Source organism: Procambarus clarkii, chromosome 10 (assembly GCF_040958095.1).
Source record: "Procambarus clarkii isolate CNS0578487 chromosome 10, FALCON_Pclarkii_2.0, whole genome shotgun sequence".
NCBI lineage: Eukaryota > Metazoa > Arthropoda > Malacostraca > Decapoda > Cambaridae > Procambarus > Procambarus clarkii.
In genome coordinates, this window is record NC_091159.1 from 18,758,037 (window position 1) to 18,783,931 (window position 25,895).

General features: G+C 46.3%; 1 protein-coding gene across 11 annotated transcripts in view; it reads left to right on the forward strand.

Annotated features, from left to right (window-relative positions):
- Nucleotides 1-25,895, forward strand: part of LOC123746798 (arginine/serine-rich coiled-coil protein 2) — a 119,674-nt gene that overhangs the window by 72,885 nt on the left and 20,894 nt on the right. For all 11 annotated transcript variants that reach the window (XM_045728573.2, XM_069321672.1, XM_069321674.1 and 8 more), the window contains 2 exons: nucleotides 19,529-19,626; nucleotides 20,758-20,911. In XM_045728573.2, the coding sequence (XP_045584529.1) occupies nucleotides 19,529-19,626; nucleotides 20,758-20,911 (252 nt within the window). The remainder of the gene's footprint in view (nucleotides 1-19,528; nucleotides 19,627-20,757; nucleotides 20,912-25,895) is intronic.

Genomic DNA, 25,895 nt, shown 5'->3' on the forward strand with positions numbered 1-25,895 from the left:
GGAAATAGCTGCAGGGAGCCATCGAGACTATACCAGGTGGTGATTCATTACATTCAATGCTGGATTTTTTCTTAAAATAATGAATTTGGAGGGATGACCTGGGTGCTGAATTTGGTTCATTGTTTAGAGGGCTCCATTATAGGTAGGTGTTATGACCCAGGAATGAACCTGGTTCCTAACTGCACATTACAGCCTCATGGCTTCACTTGGCCAGTAACCAGGTTCTTTCTATCTCAAACTTCCTATCGGGCCTTAGTGCCTCCTCTTATCAGATCCAACCTCGAATCTTACCTTAATAAATAAGGTAGTAAGTATGTGGTAGTAAGGTTCTACCAACCCTACCTGGAGGATAAGTTATTCAGAACAGAGCCATAATAGTTAATCCAACAAGAATAGGGGTAAATGACACTTAACCCTTAACATGCTCGGGGTTTAATATCCTGTCATCCCCACAGGCGCATGTCATTTTGAAAAAAAAAAATTATTTTTCTTTCTAACCTGTTAATTTGTGTTCACTGATCACGGGAAAAATAATAAAATAATCGTAAGTGGCAAATATTGCCCGCTATAGGGCGGGGAAGTCTGGCAAATTATAGGCGCTGACTCAGCGTGCGTCCCAGGCGGTCTGTTGCTCGCAAGCTGTCAGGCCAGAGTTGCCACAAAGAGATAATTACCGAATTATTTCAATGTCTCTGATTGATTTTTCATACTTTTTTTGCTGTAATATTATTCAATAGTGTGTAGTTTGATATATTTATATAATAAAATGAGTGAATCATTGCTGTACTCAAAAATATGGTGTGCATATTGTTGATTCAATTATGTTCATCAATCGGTGAACAAATACTTTGTCGGTTATTACATTATAAGCACAGGTTATATAAAAGTATCTGCATGTTTTGTTCACTATAACGAACCACTAAGTAGCTATTATGAGTCAAAAAGTAACGAGGAGTGACCGCCGTGTACCAGCCAGCCACTCACACCCTCACTCCAGTCATCTTACTCACCCACATTCTCCTCCCACAATAATGTTTTTGCTATAATTCACTATATACAGACGTTATATATAAGTATCTACATGTTTTGTTCACCATAACTGTACATCTAAGCTTGTATGGTGAGTAAAGGCAGCTGATCGGCGGCCGCCCTCAAGGCCAGACGCACTAATATTTCTCCTCCAACAATACTGTGTGGTGTTATTACGCTATATATCTTATATACAGACATTATATATAAGTATCTACATGTTTTGTTCACCATAACTGTACATCTAAGCTTGTATGGTGAGTAAAGGCACAAAGATGTGGCTACTCTCACTGTCAGCTGATCGGCGGCCGCCCTCAAGGCCAGACGCACTAATATTTCTCCTCCAACAATACTGTGTGGTGTTATTACACTATATACACACATTATATATAAATATCTACCTGTTTTATTCACCATACTTGTACAAATAAACTGGTATGGTACCCAAAGACCATCGTGGTAACCAGTAAACAACACCGTCGTCTGCACGGTGGCGTCGTGCAGACGACGCCACCGCCCTCACCAAAATGGCGGCTCCAAACCTTCTCTTGCTGTTTATATCCTCTATATACACGTTATATATAAGTATCTACATTTGTGTTCACCATAGCGAACCACTAAGCTGGTATGCTGAGTGCAGTCAATAAAAGGTGGCCACACACAGTCAAAAGACATCGCCACCACCCTCCCTCCCACAGCATTACTCCTCCTTCCATGGCGCACAGCGCTAAATATCACCACAATCCTGCTATTATCAGAACCCTGGTCAGTTTTATCACAGTCAGGGGTCTTCTGTAATAATATCATCGCTACATAATAGCATGAACAAGTATAATTTGGCATTTTTAGGCGATGCTGTAGTCACAAGCTGAACAGTAGTGCTGTTAGCTCATGCTGCGTGCGTCAGGCTTGGTTGCTCACTCAATACTGAGGCCAATAACACCCGGGAGTTTGGCCCACGATTTTTAAAAAAAATGGCGTCTGTTTACAAGAGCCCTGATGAAGGTGTGGTGAACCCCGTGTATCCGCGGGCTGTTTAAATCTTGCGTAGTACTCCAACACATCATATGACGTGATGCGCAGTTGACTGGAACAACGTCCAGCACATCATATGACGTGATGCGCAGTTGACTGGAACAACGTCCAGCACATCATATAACGTGATGCACACTTTAAGGGTTAATGAAACCATCACCACTTGTACTTCTTAACTATATACACTTATTACATATGTACATAACACCGCAGGTGTCACTTTCACATGGGGCACTACAAAAGAATTTGTGATTTTCTATTCCAGCAAGTCCGCTTCTATTTTCTATCGTACCACACTCAAGGTACCTTCCCTGAGCCCTTCTATGGTACTCACATTGGCAAGTCCACCTTTCTCAGTAAATCATGGGCCAGTCCTCCACAGTACTGTCACAGTGACAGTGTCGTAACACCACTTCTACTCTCCAACAACACACTGGCTGACTTCCTCTAAAAGGCTTCAACTATAACAAGCTATAACAGGGGGCAGACAGACATTAATTCCATCTTGTAACTCAACTGGGGTCATCCTGGGATATGTCTGTCCAATCACCAATACTTCACTGGGTATCACATTTGTTTCAATCTCCGCCGACTCTGCCCACTTGTTCCCACTGGAACAAATCTTGAGTTCAGGACTGCTCTGTGTGAACTAACTCTTGTCAACCAAGGTATCCTCCACATCACTTTTGAGGAGTAAAAATTGTATAGGGAGATGGAAACTACACAGGTGTTAGTATGACAGCCATCCACCGGGGAACAGAAAATGAGACGGGTGCGCTCAACAGATGGTGTTGACATCGTCACATACAGCTTATGTTCTACATATATTATTAAATTAAGTTCAAGTTAATTTGTTTTGTATTAATAATTGTTAATATCGGTGAACTATGTTATACTGCCGTGTTGTTACATTCTTTTCTAGTGTGTTGTAGTGTGTCATTACATTATATTGATCCTTATAATGGCATGTATATGTTTATTGTATTATAGAATCACGAGAGTTGGCCAATGATGTGGTCACAGGTGCTAGACGTGTTGTGGACAGAATTGGTTTGTGTGAGGGACAGTTGTTCCAACGATGCGGGTTATTCAGCCGTAATATGAACTAATGGTTAACAGTAGGTCTGGATTTGGGAGGTGCTATTATATTGGTCATTCCTGTCATTAGCAGTACTGACTTCAGATTTTTTGTCCTTTTACTTATTACAGTTGTTGGTCATGTACTACTCTCACTTCACTCTTAAATCTGCCATACAAATACAAATTTCTGCATGTAACACAGAATAATAAAACAAAAAAATTATTGTTTGGTATTAGCTACATTGCAATTTATTTCACCGAGTAACAATTATTTTCCTGTGTAGCAAGTGTTCTTTTTGATTGCTTAAGCCGCCAAAATCTAGAAAATGTCCATTATTCCTTTCAAACTTTGACCTCTGCCTCACTCAGCTTAGGGGGAAGCTGTCTCGTAGGTACCTGAAGGCTGCCAACATGAACGTGTAACAGCTGCCATATGGAGTGTCAGTGTCACTGCCACAGTGTCATATGGAGTCAACAGCCTTCGAGTACCTTCGAGACATCTTTCCTGAGCTGTCTTTCGAAAAGGTCAAAGCAAAGTTTGAGGGGAAATAAGACATTTTTTATACTTTGGAGGCATAAGCAATCTGAAAATAAGGCTTACTACCTAGAACAAAAGTTATGTTATTCTTAATTTTGTCATGTACAAAGATTTTTACATATATGTTAGATTTAAGAGAATTAGTGTTCCTCTGTACAGTAGATGACAAACAATTGTAACACGTTACCTTTATTCAGGTTAAGGCAGTAAACAATTGGTGGCAGTTACCATAATTTCATCGCTGTGTGTATTCTTATTTTTTGTAATTGGAACAAGGAAGGCATATTAACATGATACATTATTAAGCCAAAATAGAAAAGCATTTAAATTTTCTGATCCATAATGTACACGTCATAGTTAGCAACTCCATTGCCTAAACATGTTGAGGAGCTTGTTAAGAGTCACAACAGTCGAGGACTTGGAAAAAACTGTACATACCCTGTACTGTATATTAGACAATGTCAGCTTTACCAAGCAAACCGTCTATGCTTAAAGGGTATAACTTTTTCTCCTTGGCATTCATTCAAAAAATTTCATACTCTACTGTATTAACCAAAGGAAAAAAGTGGCAGGCAGTAATTTTTTTAACTGGAATTTGTTAGCCATTGACATGATCTTTTACACTAGCATTATAGGTACAGTATTTAACATAAGTATGGGCCTCCCTGCTCAAGGCAGTGCATACTTATGGCATAAAAGGAATGATAGTTGTGTGGGTGAAATACACGAGACAAGTTAGCAGTGGGGTACATGATATCTTGGGGTTCCCTGGCTTCCCAGAGGTACACAGCTGGTAGGCTCATTTGGCCCCCAGATATTTATAGTGAGAGCCATCTGTTTTTGCAGTTAACAATGATGTTAGTGGTATTGCTGTACATATTTGTTATGGCACCCTCTAAGGAACTAATCAAAGAAACTGTTACTCAGATCGTTGCTTTAAAGGAAGCAGGCCACTAAATTCAGGTAATAAATTAATTGTTTGGTGTAACCCAGTCATCATGGGAAAGTATTGATCACGTTTCAGAGAGTGAAACAGTGATGACACGCCATCATAGAAACATCAGTCTGGTCGTCTCGGAAAGATGTCTTCAAGGTGAGCATTTTAAATTGTTCATTAGAGAGTACACTTCATGTTACAGTAAAGTAGACCTTGAATAAGTCTTCCTGGGATGTAGTGAGTGAAGAATTCTCGTTGAGGTCATCACATCTTGTTAAAATGCAAGGCTGGGTTGCTATCAGAATCATCAAATTAATTGACAGTGACAGTAATTAATTGACAAATGACAAACTTGATGTCATCAAGTTTGACATTTATTTTGTCATGTGTAAGCGGTATTTGTGAAAAAGTCGCACTTCCTGGTTGAGATCTGGAGCCCAGTCCTTTAAATCAGCTGCCTGTGGGCATGGCAGGCTACCCTCATATTTTTTTTTAAGATAATGAATGTTTGCTGGAGGCCTCAGGGTACCGACTAGAGACCCTATACATCCACTGGAGTTTAAAGTGTTGCAGAGTACCTTAAAACATCTTGCAGTGGTATGCAAACAATAGGTCAAACACCTGATGACAGTATATGTTGTGCAAGGGTTAAATGCCATTCTCAGTTATACCTGATGGCCGAGTGGATAGGGCTTAGGATTCGTAGTCCTAAGTTCTGGGTTCGATCCCTGGCGGAGGCGGAAACAAATGGACAGAGTTTCTTTCACCCTGATGCCCCTGTTCACCTAACAGTAAATAAGTACCTGGTAGTTTGACAGCTATGGGCTGCTTCCTGGGGATGTGTAACAAAAAGGTGGCCTGGTTGAGGACCGGGCCAGGGGGATGCTAAGCCCCGAAATCATCTTGAGATAACCTCGAGAAGATATCTACTAAATGCTCACCCCAAACTAGTGTGCTGCAAAAATCATTGGTAAGCAGCAGTATCTTAATTCTCATGCTTAGAAGGCATCGAAGTTTTTGTCATTATTCTTTATTGTATTCACAACTACCATATATGCCGACCTATAAGTTGACATTTTAAGCATAAAATTCTCTCCAAAACCAGGGGTTGACTTGTCTGCCAAATATAAAATGTGAACCTTTACCACCGAGCGAGAAACAAGTGAAACGCCTGGCCTAATACATGTTGTACACCACTTGCCATAACTCTCTCAGCCATCACAATTATTTTGATAATTTCAAGTGAAAAGTTTCCTGTCTTGCATGTCGACAGGCTGTGCTGGCTCTCGTTGGATTCAGCTTGGGATGTGGCTCTTCAGTCGGCTTCGCTGCTTTGTCCTCTTTTGTTTCCTGAGGATTGCTTTACTCGGTTTTTGTCGGCAATGTCTGCTAGTTGCCGGCCTATTTTGGATTTGGTGGTTCTCCAGGGGGGTTGCTCACGGCCCTCCCAGAAGAGTCGTGCAAGGGCTTGGGCTTCATTTGGTCAAGGTAGGCCTCTGGGGCCAGTTTGAGTCGGTAGTGACATCGGTGCCTTCTTCATCTGGTCGTCACAGTGTTTCTACTCAGCACAGAAGTCAAGCTCTCGGGATTCGCATCAGCCCTTTCGAGGGTCGCCCCGGCCCATGCTTGGTCCCACAACTCGTGGACTCTTTGGGTCTTTTTTTCAAGTGTTGGGGTTACCTCCCTTCGAGGGGCTGGTTCTGAGGGGGCAGGTCTCTTCCCTGTCCATCCTTTGGGTTTTCTCGGAGTACTCGCCTAGTTGTGCTTGCAGGGGATGAGCTTTGGCTCTTTAGTCCCACCTCTCGACTGTAGATCAACTGGATTACAGATTCCTGAGCCTACTGGGCTCTATCATATCTTCATTTGAAACTGTGTATGAGTCGGTCTCCACCACATCACTGCCTAATGCATTCCACCTGTTAACTACTCTGACACTGAAAAAGTTCTTTCTAATGTCTCTGTGGCTCATTTGGGTACTCAGCTTCCACCTGTGTACCCTTGTTCACGTACCACCTGTGTTAAATAATTTATCTATATCTACCCTGTCAATTCCTCTGAGAATTTTGTAGGTAGTGATCATGTCTCCCCTTATTCTTCTGTCTTCTGGAATGAGATCCATTGGGCATGGTCGAAACGACCTCGTCTCTATAATGGGTTTCTCGCCTGTTTCCAGTTCCGAAATAGGACTGCGCAGATATCCGGTACCTTCTGAGAAAACCAGGATGATTCCTTGTCCCTCTCCCCCCCTTCCCTTTCGGATGACTACATTGCCCCTGGTCTGGCTCGTTCTCAGTCCAAATGCTTGGATGAATTCCCTGGACCTCAAGGATGCATCTAAAAACACTGGTTGAGCATTTGTTTGATGTGATGGGGTCTTAGGCCTGTGAAGCCCCATGCTGAACCTGTTGGGAAAGACATGGCTACTTTGTACACCTTGGATTCTTGAACGGTTAAGGGCTCTATGCCAGCAATATTTTCCTGGTGATCCTTGCTACTGTCTGGAGTTCTATGTGGTTGTTTGTCTTGTAGCGCCAATGCTGTCGTGGTGTTCCTGGGGGGAGGGGAGCAATTGTGTCCTTACTGGTTATGACTCTGATTGCACCTGTGGTGTTGCCATCTTCTATTTTTCTGGTGACCTGTGCTCTTATTTTGTAGTTCTCAGGTGAGCTATTGTTGGTCATCCAACAATTGGTAATTTATCAGCTAATGTGATAAATCTATATAATAAAATGTGTGGACCATCACTATACTAAAAAATATTTTAGTATATAAGAATTTTAAAATTATTATATTCTTAAAATGGTAAAACAGAGTTTTTGTTATTACACTCTGCATATATACTACTGTACACCTGTGGTACTCTCAGACTGCAGCATAGTACACCAAAAGATCTTCAGCTTCAAGCAGAGAGTAAACTGCCAGTAGATAACAGTATTCTGACATTTGGACAATACTTTTATAATTCAGTGGAAAAATAAGCGAGTTGTTTCACTCATCACAATTTGCCACAACGCAGATACACAAAAAGTGGAACGAAGGAAACATGTACACAGACCTGATGGAACATCTTCATTGCAACAGGTCACTGTGAACAAACCAAACATGCATGATCCGTGACTACAATAACAACGTAAAAGGTGTTGATCACTTTGACCAAATGGTCAAATATTATCATTTCGCACGGAAATTTCACAAGTGGACGAAGAAAATCACGTTCTACTTTATGCAAATGGCTACCTATAATGCTTTTGTTTTATACCAGTACTACACAACTGATACAAAGAAACTCGCTTTGCTACAGTTCCATGAAGTCATCATTTAGTCACTACTGAATTTTTACTCTTAAGTGGCCTTTCCAAAATGATAACATCAAACCATGCTGCTGATGAACATGAGGATGGGAGCACATCTACTGGTGACAATGTTGCAACACCTAGATCATCAGGTGTGAGGCGGCCACTATTCCCATCTTCACCTCAACATGACAATTCTTCATCAGACTCAGAAGACGAGAGTCAGATTATTCCTTCTGGTGCTACTGCTAGGAGAAACCCTTGTATTGTTGATAAACAAAAATGTCTGAACAGGAACTTGAACCATTCCCTATTTCGCATCCAGAAAGGGCTGAAGTGTCGTGTTTGCTTCAAAAATGGTAAAAGGAAGGGCACCAAATATAAGTGAAAGTCGTGTGATGTGGCACTGTGTGCTGCCCCCATACTCTGGCTTGTACCATCACAAGAGGACATACTGGGTGGATAAGCAGTAATGCTTACCCACCATTCACTCTACCTATAAAACATTGGTTGAGTAACTTCAGGAAACAGTTTCCTAGAACAGGTGGAGTGGTTCGTCCTAATGCTCAACTCATGGTCTACAAACATCATTGGGTGATAAGTACAGGTTTTTCTTCCAGTGGAGCATTCTATTGCAAACAAATTAATACCAGAATGAACGACGTAACACGAAAATTGAAGTTATCAAACTTAAAAGATTATACACACTTGTGTGCATGTGTAGTGGAGTGCAAAAGTGTGCTCGCTCACAGCAAACGCTTGGCTGACTTTCACCTTTGCTGGGGGGATGGGTATGCTGGGGTTTTGGACTTTATATGCATATACCCCCTGTAGGGAATTCTATTGCAAACAAATAGATACCAAAATTAACGCCGTAACACGAACTTTGAGGTGAAAAAACTGAAAAGAGTATACATATTTGAATCTGGCTATGAGCTCCCAGGAAACACTTGGCGCACCTAGAGGTAGCTAGGGAGCACGCGCCAAGGACGGGAAAGTGTTAAGGGAGGTATACAGTACTGGATGTTTGGCTGATGTAATGCCTCCCCCAGTTTATGTGGAAATTCTTGGCTGCCCTTTTTTTTATAACATATGCAATAGTGTTAGTATTTATTAGTAAATGCCTGACATAACCATTTTAACTAGTTATGTTAAGGGTTAGTAATGTGAGGTCAGAAATTTCCAAACCCCGCGTGGGTGTTGGTACTCTCTTTGCGGGGCTTGTTGTTGCAGGGGGAGGGGTTTTCTTAACCCCCCCTCCCTGTATGAGTATGATTTGACATCGGCTCCTCCCCGGGTTCAGTTCCGGGTTCCCTTGGGTTCTTCGGTTCCTTCCTCTTGGAGGTTTTCAGCTTCTCGAATCCCACCTAGGAAGGTTTGGGAGGCCATCGCTGCGTACTTCCTGCAAGACCTGGATTGTGCCTTGGTGATGGATCCTCCGTCTTTTCAGTTCGAGTCAACTTTTTCCCTTTTGAGTGCGTTACAAAGTACCAGAGGCTTCCTGGTTGGCAGACTGCCCTTTCTTTTCATTGAACACATAGCAAGGGTTTTGTTGGATCCACATGCTTGATTGGCAGAAGACTTCTACTGTTGTACAGGCTTACCTGGGGGAGGGGGTGAGTTTGAGTGTCTTAATGCATGCTTGTTTGCCCATGTGCTTCCTAGGGATGCTGGCATTGAGCAGTTCCATGTGCAGGTTCCTGCCCTTTCTGCTGCCTTGGTTGCTGAGGATTTGCGGGGTCAGTGGCACTTGGCCTCGGTCTTTCGTTTCTTTTCCCCTTCTCGAGCTGTCCTCGGATAGGCTTGAGGAGGATGTGAAGTGCTGGGTGACGGGTCTTCGACCGGTGCGCTTGCCCCCATAGCTCAGGAGTTGGCTGTCCTGTTGAAGTTGTTTACGCCGATTCTCAAGGAGGCGGTGTCTCTGTTTTTTGCTTCTTGCCTCGCATGTCAACAGGCGGTTCTTGTGCTCTCCTTGATTCCGCTTGGGCTCTGGCTCTTAGATTTTTGTCCCCTTTTGTCCGTAGCTGTTTGCAGAGCTACCATCACGCAGTTTTTGCAGGCGGCCTTCTCTAGTTGCCATCGCATGTTGGACTTGTTGGTTCTCAGGGGCGTTTCAGGTCGTCTCTTCTGGCCTTTGGCGGTGGTGGGGGCAGGCCTCTTTCCCTGTGCTCCGTCAGATCATCTTGGAGTGGGTACGCTTGAGCGTGGTCGAAACATAAACGTTCTTCAGGTGGGTTTCCTGCCTGTTTCCAGTCTCGGAACGGGACTGTGCCAGATCTGAGGTTCATTTTAGACTTGTCCTGTCTGAACCCCTGGGTTTTTGCTCTTCCTTTCGGATGATAAGTGTTCCAGGTCCGGCTTCTTTTAGAGGCAGGTGCTTGGATGGTGTATCTGGACCTCCGGGATGCGTATTGGTACGTCCTGATTCATCCGGGGTTCAGGAACTGGTCAGGTTTTCTGGTGATGCATCAGGCTTAACCTTCCGTTTGGCCTGAATCTGGCACCTAGCATGTTTATGCATCTTACCCGGGTCATGGTGATCCGTCTGCATCTGTTCAGGGGTTCAAGTTCTAGCCTACCTCGACGACTGGTTGGCGTGGGCTCCCAGTCAGTCTGCATGTCTGCTCCCTAGGGGTGTGGTTCTTTCCAAGCTAGCCAGGTGGGGTGGAGGATTCGGGGGCTGGACGTACGGATCCCCAAATTCGGACCTCTTCGCGTCGGCATGGTCGAGGTGTCTTCCAGTGCATGTGGCGCCCTTCCCCAACTGCGAAGCTGTCATGTTAGATGCTTTTCAGTAGGACTGGTTGAGGTGGGGGTTACTCGTACCTCTTCCCCAGGTTCAGCTGTTGTTTTGGGTTCTGGGTTGGCTCGAGTCCTATCGGGGGAAGGTTCTCCTGGCCCCTTGATGGCCGGCCCTGCCTTAGTTTCAGGCATTGTTTGCTCAGTGTCCGAACTCCGGGTGTTTTCCGCAGGTATGTCTCTTTCAGGAGATCGGGCCGGTGAGGTACCTTACTGAACTGCTCTGCTCTTCCACGCTTCACGTATGGAGTTTCTGTTGCAGGTGTATCACCATCTGCATGGTGACCAGGAGGCTTGTCTTATGGTGTCCCACCTGAGGTCTTCATGGTGACAGTATAAAGTCTCTTGGTGGTCTTTTCGCCACTTCCTTTCCCTGCGTAGGTTGTCCTCTGTTTCAGTTCTCGTTGTGTTGAATTTCCTTTCTTAGCTTTTTCAGGACAGGTATCTTTGCCGAATACTGTCGCCTCGTATCGTGCGGTGCTGGCGGAGCCACTCCAGCTTGTGTTCGGAGTGGATGTCTCTTCTGCTCCATTTCGTAAACTCTCGAGCATTTTTCTATCTCAGGCCTGCTCATGCGCTGCCCGAGCTGACCTGGTCCATGGACCAGGTGCTCTCTTTTCACTTTTTCCCTTGGTTTGTGGTGGCCTCTCCGGTCAGTGATTGTTTCCAGAAGGCTTTAATTTTGTTGGCTTTGGCTTCTGGGAGTCAGGTCGAGAAGCTAAATGCTCTCCTCCGGCGCAGAGGCTTCTGCTTGTTTGGTCCAGGTGGACATTTTGTTCGTTTGCAGGATGTTCGTTTCATCCTTCTTTTCTGGCGAAGAATAAGACTGCGGGCTTTCAGAGAGTCTGTGGGTTATTGATGCTTGGTTAGTCAGCCCAAGGGTGCATTGTGTATTGTCCAGTTGCGGCTTTACGCTGATACCTGCACGCCTCGCCTTCTGTGTCCGGTGACGACTGTGGGTTGACCCGGTATCTCTCATTTCCTGTTCCAGGGCTCGGGTCTCTCAGGTCGTCCGTATGGTTATTAAGTCTAGACAGCCTGCGGTTTTCCCTCGCGCCCATGATGTTCGAAAGTTCGCGGCTTTGATCGCTGTGTTTGGGAACATGTCTTGGGCTGGCATTCGGGCACGAGGGATTTGGCGGTCAGGCAGGGTCCTGGCTGCCCGATATCTCGTAAATGAACTGAGCCCTCAGCGGTCTTGTGTCGACTTGGGTTGGCAGTTGCAGCCAGTTATCTCGTCCTCGTTGTGCGTTGCAGCTGCCTCCCAGGTAAGTCCCTCTATGTTCTGGCTAGTGGTCCCCCGGTAGGCATGACAACTCCATATGACTGAAGCCCCGTATTAATATTAACTAATATCAGTACAATAGCTCCAGGTAGTCGGCGGGATTACCCAGAAAATGGCGTTTCATTACATGCAATGCTTGTTTTCTGAGAGGAGCCCCTTCGCCTTTCTGGAGCTTATTCAGGCTGATATGATAACGTCAGACTTTGGCATCAGTCATGTGTATGGAGTTCTGTGGGCCTACCGGGAACCATGAGCCAGAACCTGACCCCCTCAGAGAGGCATGGGGAGCAATAGCCTATAAAAAAAAACCTTGTGGTTGGAAGCATTCTATGTCTGCCATTGACCGGGTCAGGCACTTGACAGCTGGGTGGACAGCGCTTCAGATTTGTAGTCCTGAGGTTCCGGGTTCGATCCCCAGTGAAGACGTAGACAAATGGGCAAACTGTTTCTTTCACCCTGATGCCCCTGTTACCTAGCAGTAAATAGGTATCTGGGAGTTAGTCTGCTTCCTGGGGGTGTGTAACAAAAAGGAGGCCTGGTCGAGGACCGGGCCGCGGGGACGCTAAGCCCCGAAATCGTCTCAAGATAACTAAAGACAAGGCACCCATAAAGGTGCTTCCAAAACAAACCCCTATTCTGGTTAAAATTGCTACCAAAAGCCAAACAAATGAATAGAACTCCCCAAAAAGAAACGAGCATGATGTTACATGTCGCCGCGCCCACTGTCTGCACAGCTCCCCCCTCCCCCTTCCCCGGGAGGGGGAAGGGGGAGCCCCAGACCCCCACCCAGCTATATTCAGTTCTAAGGCTGATACTAGAGGCAACAGTCGTGTGCTCCGGCTCCGGTGGTTTCGGCAATATACCTAGAGTGTGGTGACTGTCTTCTAGGTGGTGCGAGAGCTGGGAGTGATTCCCCAGTACTCAGGCTGCATGCGCCTAGGGTTTCCTTCCCTAGGTGCCCTGTAAGTACTGTACTGCAGTTGGGGCTTGTGGTTACCTTCCCCAAGTTCCTTGGGTTCTGCCTCTGCTTGGCCATTTACTGCTTGGTTTTTGGCTGCCCTTTGTGTGCTAGGGTGTTCTGTCTCCCTTGTTCGCCTTAGGGTGAGGGGCAGTTTATCGCTGGTAGGGGCACGGGGTACTGTGCAGCTTGTTTTCACCAATCATAGCGTCCGACTCTGTTCTGCCTAGGTACGCTGTCCTCTTGCGGGGGTTTTCTTTTTCTTTTTGTTTGTCTGCTTGGTGGGGGGGGGGGGTTCTGCCTTGGTTCTTGCCCCCTGTGTACTGGGTACTCTTCCTTCCTTCCGGTGGTTTTCCCCTGCTAGATCCCCGTGAGTACATGTCCCGGAGGTTCAGTTCTTAGAAAGTTGTTTGGTAGACATGGGCACCGGTTAGCAGTACCCTGCCTGGGCTTCCCTGAGCGTGATTCCGTCTCAGGGCCCTGGGAATCCCCACGGGGACGCTTGGGTTCGATGGATGTGACCCCCAGAGTCCCCTCTCGCTTTGTGCAAGTTCGAAGGTTGCTCTGTCCCCTTATCTCAGGGTGATTCTCACTGTCTTTGCCTCTGTCTGCTGTCTGTGGGGTCGGTGGCACCTTTGGCCCGGAGTCTTACGAGTTTTGTTGCTTGTTTGTGACTCAGTTACCCAGTCTTATGCAGACTTTGTGGGTACAGGCAGCCCGGCCGTTGCACATTGCGTTTCGCTGGATGGGGTAAATATTACAGTCAGGATGTTATGAGATGACGTTTTACTGCAGTTTCTTACTGTGGTTGCGTGTTGGGGATTGGTTGTGGAGTTTTGTTTGGCCCGTCTTGCAGTGCCTGGCTTAGCCCTTCCATATACATTGGTTTCTCTGTGCTTCCCTAGTTGTACTTACCTAGTTGTGTTGGCGGGAGTTGAGCTCTGGCTTTTTAGTCCCGCTTCTCACCTGTCATTCACTGATGTGCGGGTTCTATCGTGTCTCCGCTGGAAGCTGTGTGTGGTGTCATGCTCCACCACATCGCTTCCTCGTGCGTTCCGTTTGTCTCCTACTCTGCTACTGCTTCCTTGTTTCTAACGTTTCTCTGGCTCATTGGGCTCCCCTTCCACTGGTGTCCCCTGGTGCGTGTGCTCCTGGGTTCCCGTAGTCGGTCTTTCTCTACCCTATCAATTCCTTTGCGAATCTTGAATGTGGGGATCTTGTCCTAGTCGCTCGTACTCCTTGGTTCAGGTACTAGTCTGGTGGCATACCTTTGCACCTTTCATTCCGTTTGCTAAACATTGTTGTGTGTTTTGTTTGTGCCTTCTTGGCTTCCCTGCCTGTTGGCATCTTACGGTCTCGTGGTGTCCCTTCTCTGGAGTCTCGTGTCGGAGCCATCGTCTCCGATCTCCTGGCGGGCTCGCCGGTGTTGGGATGTTTTTCTGTACGGCAGACGTTCCATCTCCTCATTTGCTTGCTTGGGTTTCCTGCTCTGCTGGATCCATCGTCACACCCGAGATCTTCCTGCGGCTCTGCCTTTTCCTAGGCTCGATTGCCCCATGGCAGGGCCGGTTCATTTTCTGCCTCTAGTCTCTCGCCTTCTGTTGGTGGTCGGGTGGTTTTGTTCATGGTGTCCCACCTGCGTGCTGCTTCTTGGCGGCAGTGTAGGTTTTTTGGCGGTCCTTCCTTTTCCGTCTGTCCCTTCTTCGGTAGCTGCATTTGTTGGCGTGGCCTTGTCCTTCTCTTGTGGAGACTCAATGCTGTCATCTTGCCCCATACTGTCGCCTTGTATCCTGCAGCGCTGGCGGAGCCACTTCAGCTTGCTTTCGGTATTGGTGTTATGTCTGTGCCGTTTCGCAAGCTGTCTCGTGCATTGCTCACCTCCGGCCTGCTTGTGCGCCGCCTGAGCTGTCCTGGTCTTTGGATAGAGTGCTCTTTTTTCCCGTCTACTCCACGGTTTGTTGTGGGGCCCCTTTGGTTCAGGATTGTTCCTTGGAGGCTCTTTTTTTCTGTTGGCGTTAGCCTCTTGGGGTCGAGTCGGTGGGCCTCATGCCCTCCTCCGGAGCAGTGGATTTTCTGCTCCTTCGGTCATGGCGATAGGTTGTTCGTCTGCAGCCGTCTCCTTCTTTTCGGGCGGTGATTGAGACTGCTGCTTTCCGGCGGGGTCCTTCGGTTGTGGATGCTTGGTTGGTCGGACCAGGGGTACATCATTTTTGTGTCCAGTTGCGGCCCTCCGCCGTTACTTGCGTGCCTCGGCCTCTGTATCCGGGGACGCACTTTGGGTTGCTCCGGTTTCCCTTCTTCCCTGTTCGTGGGTGCAGGTCTCTTAGGTTGTCCGCAAGGTTGTTACGGCTAGCTAGCCTGTGGTCTATCCCTGTGCCCATGACGTTTCCAAGTTCGCTGCTCTTGCTGCAGTTTTTGGCACTGTCCTGGGCTGCCGTTCAGGCGCAGGGATTTTAGCGATTGAACAGGGTCCTGGTTGCTCGATATCTTGTGAACGTTCCTGGGCCTAGTCGGGCTCGTGTCGCTTTGGGTCGGCAGTTGCAGCCAGTTGTCTTGACTTTGTGTTGAGGAGTGTGCAGCGATTGCCTCCCGGGTCAGTCCCTTTCCTTTTCCTCTGTGGGTAGTTAGCTCCTGGGAGCCAAAGGGGCTCACCCCCCCCTCCCCCCCCTCCCCCCCAGAAAACCAGCGTTGAATGTAATAAAATGCCATTTTCTGGGTGAGACCCGGAGGCTCCCCGGCATCCCTCCCTCCCCCTGGTCGGCGGGTTTGTCTCGTGTTTTGACATCCAGCCTCAGAACTGAAGGGTGGATAGCCGGGCAGGAGTCTGGGTCTCCCCCTTCCCATTCCCGGGGAGGGGGGAGCTGCACAGACAGCGGTGCGGCGACGTGTGACCTCATGCTCGTCTGCTCGTTTCTTTTTGGAGAGTTCTGTCCACTTGTTCGGTTCTTGGTAGCAATTTTCACCAGAATAGGGGTTTGTTTTGGGACGCTTACCTTTCTGGGTGCCTGACCCGCTTGATGGCAAACATAGAATGCTTCCAACCACACGGGGGTTTCTATAGGCCATTGCTTCCCATGCCTCTCTGAGGGGGCCAGGTTCCGGCTCGTGGTCCCCGGTAGGCCCACAGAACTCCTTACACATGACTGATGCCAAAGTCTGACATTAGCATATCAGCCCGGATGAGTTCCGGGGAGCCTCTGGGTCTCGCCCAGAATATAGTGTTTCATTACATTCAACGCTTGTTTTTTGCTGCATGTGTATTTTTATTATTTTATTATATACACATGATTTTTATAACATGTGTATATAGTATACACCATGTGGTGGTGGCTATATAACATGTGTATATAGCATACACTATATACACGTTATATAGAACTATCTACATTTTTGTACACCATAATGAACCACAAAGCTGGTCTGGTGTCCAAACAGCCGTGCACCACAACACGTGCCCTGATTATCTTTTCCAGTTGGATTTCAACCCTTAAACTGCACAACACATCAAATGATTTTTTGAGTAACTTGCTATAAATTGCGCATCACATCATATGATGTATTGGGGGTACTATGCAAGATTTAAATGGCCCGCGGATACACGGGATTCACCTCACCCTCATCAGGGCTCTTGTAAACAGACGCCATTTTTTTTTTAAATCGTGGGGCCAAATTCCCGGGTATGAGGGCCTCAGTATTGAGCGAGCCACCAAGCCTTACGCATGCAGCATGAGCTCACAGCACTGCTGTTCAGCTTGTGACCACAGCATCGCCTAAAAATGCCATAATATATATATGTTCATGCTATTATTTATTTATAATGATAGTATTACAGAGGACCCCGTGACTGTGATTAAAATTACCAGGATTGTGATAATAGCAGGATTGTTGTGATAATTAGCGCTGTAGTGGGATGAGTAATCTTGGTGGGGAAGGAGGTAACATTGTCTGCTGACTCTGTGTGAGCACCTTTTACTGTCTGGACTCACTATACCAGCTTAGTGGTTCGCTATGGTGAACAAAACATGCAGATACTTATATATAACGTCTGTATAGTGAATAAAAGCAAAAATAGTATTGTGGGAGGAGAATGGTGGCGAGTCAGGTGAGGTGAGAGAGGGAGGAAGTGGCAGCCAGTAGCGGGCTGCCACTGCCACGCAGCATACCAACCTAGGGGTTCGTTATGGTGAACACGAATGTAGATGCTCATATATAACGTGTATATACAGTGTAATAGCAGCAAAAAGAGTGTGAGGGAGAAGCCATTTTGGTGATGGGTGTGGCAACATCTGCATGATTTGTCATGTTGGTAGGGGTGGCCACTATGCTCTTTGGGCACTATACCGGCTTAGTTGAACAGTTATGGTGAACAAAACATGTAGATACTTTATAAAAAATGTGTGTATATAGGGTAATAACACCACAAACAGTATTGTTGGGGTGAAATTTTAGTGCGTCTGACCGTGAATGTGCGAGGGAGGCAGTGGCCAGCCGACTGTGTGTAGCGACGTCTCTTAGTATCTGAACTAACTATATCAGCTTAGTTGTACAGTTGTGGTGAACAAAACATGTAGATACTTATATATAATGTCTGTATATAGTGAATAAAAGCAAAAATAGTATTGTGGGAGGAGAAAGTGGGCGAGTCAGGAGAGGTGAGGGAGGGAGGGAGGAAGTGGCAGCCAGTGGCAGGCTGCCACTGGCTGCCACTGCCATTCAGCATACCAACTTAGTGGTTTGTTATGGTGAACACGAATGTAGATACTTATATATAACGCCTGTATATAGTGAATAAAAGCAAAAACAGTATGGTGGGAGGAGAATGTGGGCGAGTGAGGTATTGAGGGAGTGAGTGGCAGAGAGTGGCTGGCTGGTGCGTGGCGGTCACTCCTCGTTGCTTTTTGACTCGTAATACCAACTTAGTGGTTTGTTATGGTGAACAAAACATGCAGATACTTGTATATAACCTGTGTATATAGTGTAATAACCGACAAAGTATTTGTTCACTGTTTGATGAACATAATAATTGAATTAACAATATGCACATTATAATTTTGAGTATAACGATGATTCACACATTTTATTATATATCACACTACACACTATTGAATAATATTACAGCAAGAAAACTATGAAAAATCAGAGACATTGAAATAATTAGGTAATTATCTCTTTGTGGCCACTCCTGCCTGACAGCTGGTATCAACAAACCGTCTGGGACGCATGCTGAGTCAGCGCCTGTTTCTTGCCAGACTTCCCCGCCCTATAGCGGGCAATGTATGCCACTTACGATTTTTTTTATTATTTTTCCCATGATCAGAGAACACAAATTAACAGGTTTAGAAGATTTTTTTTTTGTTGATGCGCCTGTGGGTGACAAATGCTAATTAGCCCTGAGCAACACAAGGGTTAATGCTTGATTGGGTTTGGCAGGGGGTGTATCTTCTTGTGTCCGGTTGTGGCTCTCGGCCATTGCTTGTGTGCCACAGCCTCTGTGACTGTGGATGCGCTTTGGGTTGACCCAGGTTCCCTTCGTTCCTGTTCCAGGGTTCGGGTCTCCCAGGTAGTCATCAGGGTCATTCAGTGTTGCCATATATCTTGCTTTCGGGTTTAGGGCGCATAGACTCTGCCTCCAGGGTTTATCCCTTTTTTGTCCTTGTCTTTGGGTAGATAGCTCCGGGGAGCCGAAGGGGCTTCCCCCCCCCCCCCAGAAAACCAGGGTTGAATGTAATGAAACAATATTTTCTGAGCGAGACCCGGAGGCTCACCGGCATCCCTCCCACCCTCCTGTCGTCGTTTTTTTTTTTTGCGTGTTTTGACATCCAGCCTTCGAACAGAAGGCGTGGGTAGCTAGCGTGAGGGTCCTGGGGCTCCTCTTAGCTGTGCAGACGGCGGAGTGGCACATGGTGACATCATGCTCGTTTGCTTGTTGTTATTTGGGGGAGTTCTGTCCATCGTTTGGCTTTCAGTAGTAGTTTCAACAAGAATAGGGGTTTGTTTTGGGATACTTAACTTTCTGGGTGCCTGACCCGGTATATATCAGACAGAATGCTTCAATTCACATGTGCAATTCTATAGGTCATTGGTCCTAGTGTGTGTCTGAGGGGGCCAGGTTCTGGCTCGTGGTCCCTGTAAGCCTAAAAAACTCCATTCACTCTGATGCCAAAGTCTAATAATATCCATATCAGCCTGGATAGCTCTGGGAAGCCCCTGGGTCTCACCCAGAAAATGGCGTTTCATTACATTCTACACTGGTTTTTTATTTATACAGAAATGTGTAAAAAAAAAATTTTTTAGAGGTTTGACAATGCCTATTCAATTCTAATTGACTGGGAAATAATAATGAAAAAATGTAACAATTCAGTGTTTTGTAAATTATAATAACCATCTAGTAAAATATATATACTGTATTATCGTTGTAAATATCACATTACACTTCATATTAAAAATTAGGATTTAATTTTGTTTCACTTATGGTAATTCATTGTTCGTCTCTTGCAGAATGTAAAGGTCTTGAACTAAATACAAAAAATAATCAGGTTCTGTATTTTTATTACTTATAATTTTGTTCTTGTAGATCAAGGTCAAAGTCACGAGAGAGAGAGGGACGCTCCAGTCAGCAGGGCCGAGAACACTCTGGAAGGAGTCATGCCAGCCGAGATCAAGTTAGTCAAGGTACAGTCATTTGAATTGTGTTATTTTTATCCTGACTGGTGCCTCCACACCCTCAAAAGTGATAATTCATTTAAAAAAAAATGCTCCACACTTAACATTTAAACTAGTGTTTTTTTATTGTTTTTTATTTATATATACAAGAGTTCTTACATTCTTGTACGTAAAATTGTCTGTAGAAATGCTCTAATTTTTGGAATGGCCAATACATTATTACATATTGCCACATAGTGGCCAGCATTGAGCGCCAGGTTACAAAGTGTTACTACCACTATCAGTTCATGGATTACTTGAGCAAAAATTCAGCTTTGTCACTAAAGCAGTTATTATTTTTAAACTGTAATAAAATATTATAGTGGTTTATAATATTAGTGAATGTATTAGATTTATAATAGTCTAATACATTTATTTATGTCAAGAGTAGTAAACAGATGGAATGTATTAAGAAGTGATGTGGTGGAGGCTGATGCCATACACAGTTTCAAATGTAGATATGATAGAGCCCAATAGGTTCAGGAATCTGTACACCAGTTGATTGATGGTTGAGAGGCGGGACCAAAGAGCCAGATCTCAACCCCCGCAAGCACAACTATGCATCACATGGTGTGAAGTGACAAAACCACCCGAGTTTGGCATTGTGAATGCACTAACCAGTACTATGGCAAGAAATTTTTTTCTTTACTATTTTTCCTATTCTTATCTATAATTTTCTGTAACTTTCTAGGAAAAAGTATTTTTAATATTTTTTTCTGGGAGAGCACCTCAGTGTGTGTCCACGAGATTATCTCTGATACCACCTAGCTAAAGTTCAACATATCTACTCCCTTGAGACCATCTGTCATTTACCGGAAACTTGGGTTGAAATCACCCTCTACAAAGCGAGGGAGGCAAGAAAAGATTACTTAAAAAATAGGAAACCCCACCAGAAAACATAGGCACAAATAGTTAATATTTATATTATATGTGATTTATAATGTATACTGTACCTGGTATAGGGACAAGGAATGCTGTACCTCCTTTGAAAAGCTGCAATTTAAATATTATTCTGTAATTTTATACATTAAGTGTGTTTCTGATAATGTTTATTATCTTACTCTTGTTGTTTTTATCAATACATTTACCTGAATATTTTAGGACATTCTGTTCGTGGTAAAGACAGTCGAGAAGGGCGGAGAAGTAGGGATGATGACCGCAAACGAAGAGATGAAGAAAGGCGAAGCAGAAGGTCGCGGTCTCGATCTCGATCCAGAGAGAGACGGAGGTCGCGGTCCAGGTCCAGAGATCGCAGGTGAATTCCTATTGGCTGAGAGTGTGTTTATATTAGTGCATACACCAATTAGCTGATGTAAAGTTAATTCCATTTTTTGCATAAGGGATGCATTCATTCCCAAACATCTTCTATTTATTCAGTCTGCTCTGCATGGTTTTTTTATTGGAAACTTATGGACTAAATTGGGTATGTTTTGAAGAATGTATATATTATTTTATACAATTATTAAAACTAGATGTATATGAGTTATTGACATGCTGTAAAATACTGTATTAAAGTTTATATAGCCATATCAACTGAACAGATTCTGTCACTCTTAAAAATAAAATCCAGACATGTAACCTTTTTCAAATCTGGGTCGGTACTTTTCACACACGTGTAACATGTGATGAATACTCTCTAGTCATTTTTGTAATCCAATAAGAGATGTCATTGTGCAAATCTGAATAAAGTAGCTTAATTGCTGTGAAACTAATTAACGGTTAATCTTTTTCATTAGAAGTAAATCCATCTGTACTGTTCTTGTTAAAATTGGTTGTTGAATGTATAATCAGCAGCTGTTCCAAATACTGTATTTTCTGGGGGGGAGCCCCGGAGCTATCCAGGCTGATAAGGATATACTGATATATTAGCTTTCTGGCATCAGTCAATGTGCATGGAGTTCTTGCCTACTGGGGACCACGAGCCAGAACCTGGCCCCCCCTCCCCATCAGAAAGGCACGAGGAGCAATGTCCTGTTGAACCCCCCCCTCCCCTCGGGTGGTTGGGAGCATTCCGTGTCTGTTATCAACCAGGTCTGGCACCCAGAAAAGTAAGCGCACCAAAACAAACCCTATTCTGGTGAAAATATTGCTACCGAAAGCCGAACGATTGGATTGAAGTAATATTCTGTGGTACTCTGGCTGCCTGCGCCGAGTGTTTCCTTTCCTAAGGTGCCCAGAAAGTACTGCCCTTGGGGCTTGGGATCTACCTTCACTGTGTCTTTTACTGCTCGGTACTTGGCCGCCCTTGGAGTCGGCTGGGGATTTTGTTGCCCTGTTTGTTTCTGGGTAGAAGGTACTTTTCGTCACTGGTAGGGGCTTAGGGTACTGCTCAGCTAGTTATTACCAATTATAGCGGCCAGCTCTGTTCCTTCTGAGTATGTTGTCCTCTTGCAGGGTTTTTCTTTTGTTTTTGTTTCCTACCTGGTGGGGGGAGGGAAGTCTGCCTTTGTTTGGTTGCCCCCTATTTATACTTAGGGGTACTTACATATACATCAGTGTTCTTGGTGGTACCCCCTGCTAGACCCCCATGAGTGGACACGTCTTGGGGATTCAGCTTGTAGAAGTTTGCTTGGTAGCCTTGGGCGCCGGTTCTCAGTACCCTGCCTGGGCTTCCCTTAGTGTGTTACCAAGGCTAATTGTCCTGGGAAACCCTGCATTGGTTCTGTGGTGCGATGGATGCGACCCTTCGCTTCGAGCAAAGGGTCGCATCCATCGTGCGAGTCCCCTCTCGCTTCATGCGAGGTTGATGGGTGCTCTGTCCCCTTGTCTCAGGGTGACAATCACCAGTTATGCCTCCGCCACACTGCCTATAGGGTCGGTGATTCTTTTAACCCGGAGTCATGCGATGTTTGTTGTTTGTACTTGCTCCAGTTCACCCAAGCTACTGATCATGATATGAGGATGCAGGCAGCAGCTGTGTTGCATGATAGGTTCAGGTTGCTGCAACGTTATATGTTGGTTGCTTTCCTGGATGCCCCGAGACTGCCCTGTTTTGGTTTTCGGGACTCAGACTTTGGGGTGGGACTTTGGTTTCCTCCATCCCTCCTTGTCCTTCCCCTTCTGTTCATCTGGTTCCTCTACCCCTTGTTTCCTGTTTCGAAACATGTTGAGGGTTACTGAGTCGAAGCAGGGTCTAGTTGGTGTTGAGACTCGGGCGGTCTCGGGGGAATCCCCTTCCAGAGTAGCGGTGGAGGCATTCGAGCCTGGTCCTCCAGCTGGAGCTTCTGGATCGGACCAGTGAACCCCCCTTTGTTCCTGCTTTTTTGGCGGCTCCTACCATTATTTTTTTTTTTTTTTTTTAGAGGCAGGGCGTTTGGAAGACGGCTCAGCCCCGAGTCCTCATGGGTGAGATTCCCGGGGCGGGGAAGGGGTTGGTTGACTTGGGGGGCCTTGGGCCCCGTTGGACCCCGCCTGGGTTTTTGTACCATCAAAGTGGGGCTTGGTGTTACAAGGAGTGAGGATCTCTTTCGCTCCGTCCTCGTACGAATTGGATTTGGCGTTGACCCCTCCCTGGGTTCAGTTCCGTGATCCCATCGGTTCCTCGATCCTATCGTTCCAGAGGTTCCCAGAAGGCCTCCTGGGGCTTTGTGTCGGTTGCTGCATTGCCGGCTTCCTCTTCAGGGTTTTCAGGGTTCAGTGCCTTGGTGTCTACCCGAGCCCTCGCTCGATGTTTTCACGGACGCCTTGTCTCTGGGCTGACATTTTTCTGACCAGTGTTCACCAGGCCGACCAGGGACGGTGGGGATCCATCCTTCCATCGGGCTCACAGGACAGTGCGGGAGTTTGTGGCTGTGTCGATGTCGCTCAGGAGGATTTGGGTCCTTGGTTCTTTGAGGCTAGTCGCTTGGGGTGACCAGTCTGCTGAGTTCTCGGGGTTTGGCTCTCCTGGCGGTTCACATTCGGGGGGGGAGGGGGCAAGTTCCAACGTCCTGGCGGACGGCCCGTCCCTCTTTACTGGAACCGTACAAGGAATGGACGGACGATACCAACTCGTTCAGTTGGCTCTGCCGGACATTCGGGCCTCCGGAAGTGGGTCTCTTTGTGTCAGCGTGGTCGATGCCATCGGGGTTGACACCTTCGGGCAGGGCTGGGCGAGGTGGGGTTACCTATATATCTTTCCCCCAGTTCAGCTGTGGCTCCAGGTCCTGGCTCGCTTGGAGACTTACCAGGGGAGAGTTGTCCTTCTGGATCTTTGGTGGCCAGCCCAGCCTTGGTTTCAGGTGCTGCTTGCTCGGTGTCTGAACCTGAGGGTCTTCCTGCGGCTCCACCTCTTTCAGCAGATCAATCCAGCCTGGTATGAGGCTGGTTTGTTCTTCACCTCGAGTCTTCTGACTCGGGTATATCATCACTTGTATGGAGCATAGGTTGCTTCGTTGTTGGTCTCCCACCTGCTTCGTCTTGGCGGCAGTGTGAAGTTTCCTGGCGGTCCTTCCGCCAGGAAAATGGGTTTGCTGTGTAGGTGTACTTCAGTCTATGATGGAGTTGTTTTGTCCTTCCTTTCGTGGCCGTTTCAGGGTCGTCATCTTATGCCGAAAACTGTCGCCTCGTATCTTACGGCGCTGGTGGGGCCACACCAGCTTGCGTTCAGTGTTGGTTACGTCTGCTCCGTTCCGCAAGCTGTCTCGTGCTTTGTTTCACCTCCGGCCTGCTCATGCACCACCTGAGCCGTCTTGGTCTTTGGATCGAGTGCTCTCTCTCTTTTTCTCCTCGGTTTGTTGTGGCCCCTTCAGTTCAGGACTGTTTTTCTAAGGCTCTTTTTTTTCCTGTTGGCATTGGCCTCTGGGGTCGGGTCGGGGACCTTCATGCTCTCCTCCGGCGCAGGGGGTTTCTGTTCTTATGGTCCTGGTGGTAGGTTTGTTTGGTTGCAGCCGTCTACCACTTTTCTGGCAAAGAATGAGACTGCTGTTTTCCGGAGGGATCCTTCGGTTGTTGATGCTTGGTTGGTCAGGCCAGCAGTGCATCATGTGTTGTGCTCTCCGCCGTGATTTGCATGCTATGACTTCGGTGGCCCGGGATGTGCTTTGGGTTCACCTGATTTCCCTCTTTCCCTGTTCCCGGGCTCAAGTCTCCCAGGTCATCTGCAAGATTATTAAGTCTAGCTAGCCAGCGGTCTATCCTCATGCCCATGACGTTCGTAAGTTTGCTACTTTGCCATGTCTTGGGTTGACATTCTAGCACAGGGTTTTTGGAGATCGAACAGGGTCCTGGCTGCTCGCTTCCTTGTCATTGTCCCTGAACCTGGTAGGGCCTGCATTGCACTGGGTCAGCGGTTGCAGCCAGTTGTCTCGCCTTCGTGTTGAGGAGTGAGGACTGACCGCTGCCCAGGTAAGTCCCTGTTTTTCCTTGTCTTAGGGTAGTTCGAAGAGCTAACAGGGCTCCCCCCAGGAAACCAGCTGTAAATGTAATGAAACTTCATTTTCTGGGTAAGTCCCGGAGGCTCCCCTTCATCACTCCCTCCCTCCCTCCAGTCAGCGGTGTTTTTCGCGTGTTTTGACATCCAGGCTAAGAACTGAAGTGGGTTGCCAGCGTTAGGGGTCTGGGGCTCCTCCTTTCCCCTTTCACTAAGGGGGGTTGCACAGACAGTGGCGCGTCAACATGACGTCATGCTCATTTTCTAATATTCTATATACTGTAACCCCGCGATTATCCGGGATTCAAACATCCGGAAAACGCCCTTATACGGCCAAAATCGTTATCGGATAAAGTTATCACAATATCCGGCCAAAATGGCCACAGGAACCGGATAAAAGCTAGTTTGGCCGGATGAAAATACGGCCATACCGTATTAATCCCGTCTGTGGCTCTAGATGCATGGTGGAGGAGGGGGGTGGGGTGGGTGGGTGGTGTTGGGAGGGTGGGAGGGGTGCGTCAGGAGGGACCACCTGGGTACAGGAATTACCATTAATTTTAGAACAATTATTCATAGCCAAAAACAAATGAAATAAGTACTAGTAATTATGTAATAACAAATAAATAAGTTTCCTAAAAGCATTGTGCACAGGCTGAAGTTTCCTTAAAAAATATTGTGAATTTTTTTCCTCCTGGCGGCCTACTTAACGTGCTATAGCTGCCCCACCCCAAGTGGACCCATCCAACACTGGACAACCCATGTGCGTCCGTCCCTCGTGTTATACACAGTGCTGCGCCATTAGTGAAATATTTTTTTAAATAACTTTTTTATTTTCATAGTAACTTTGAACATTTTTGGCCAAGAATATGTCTGGTAGCAGCATCAATCG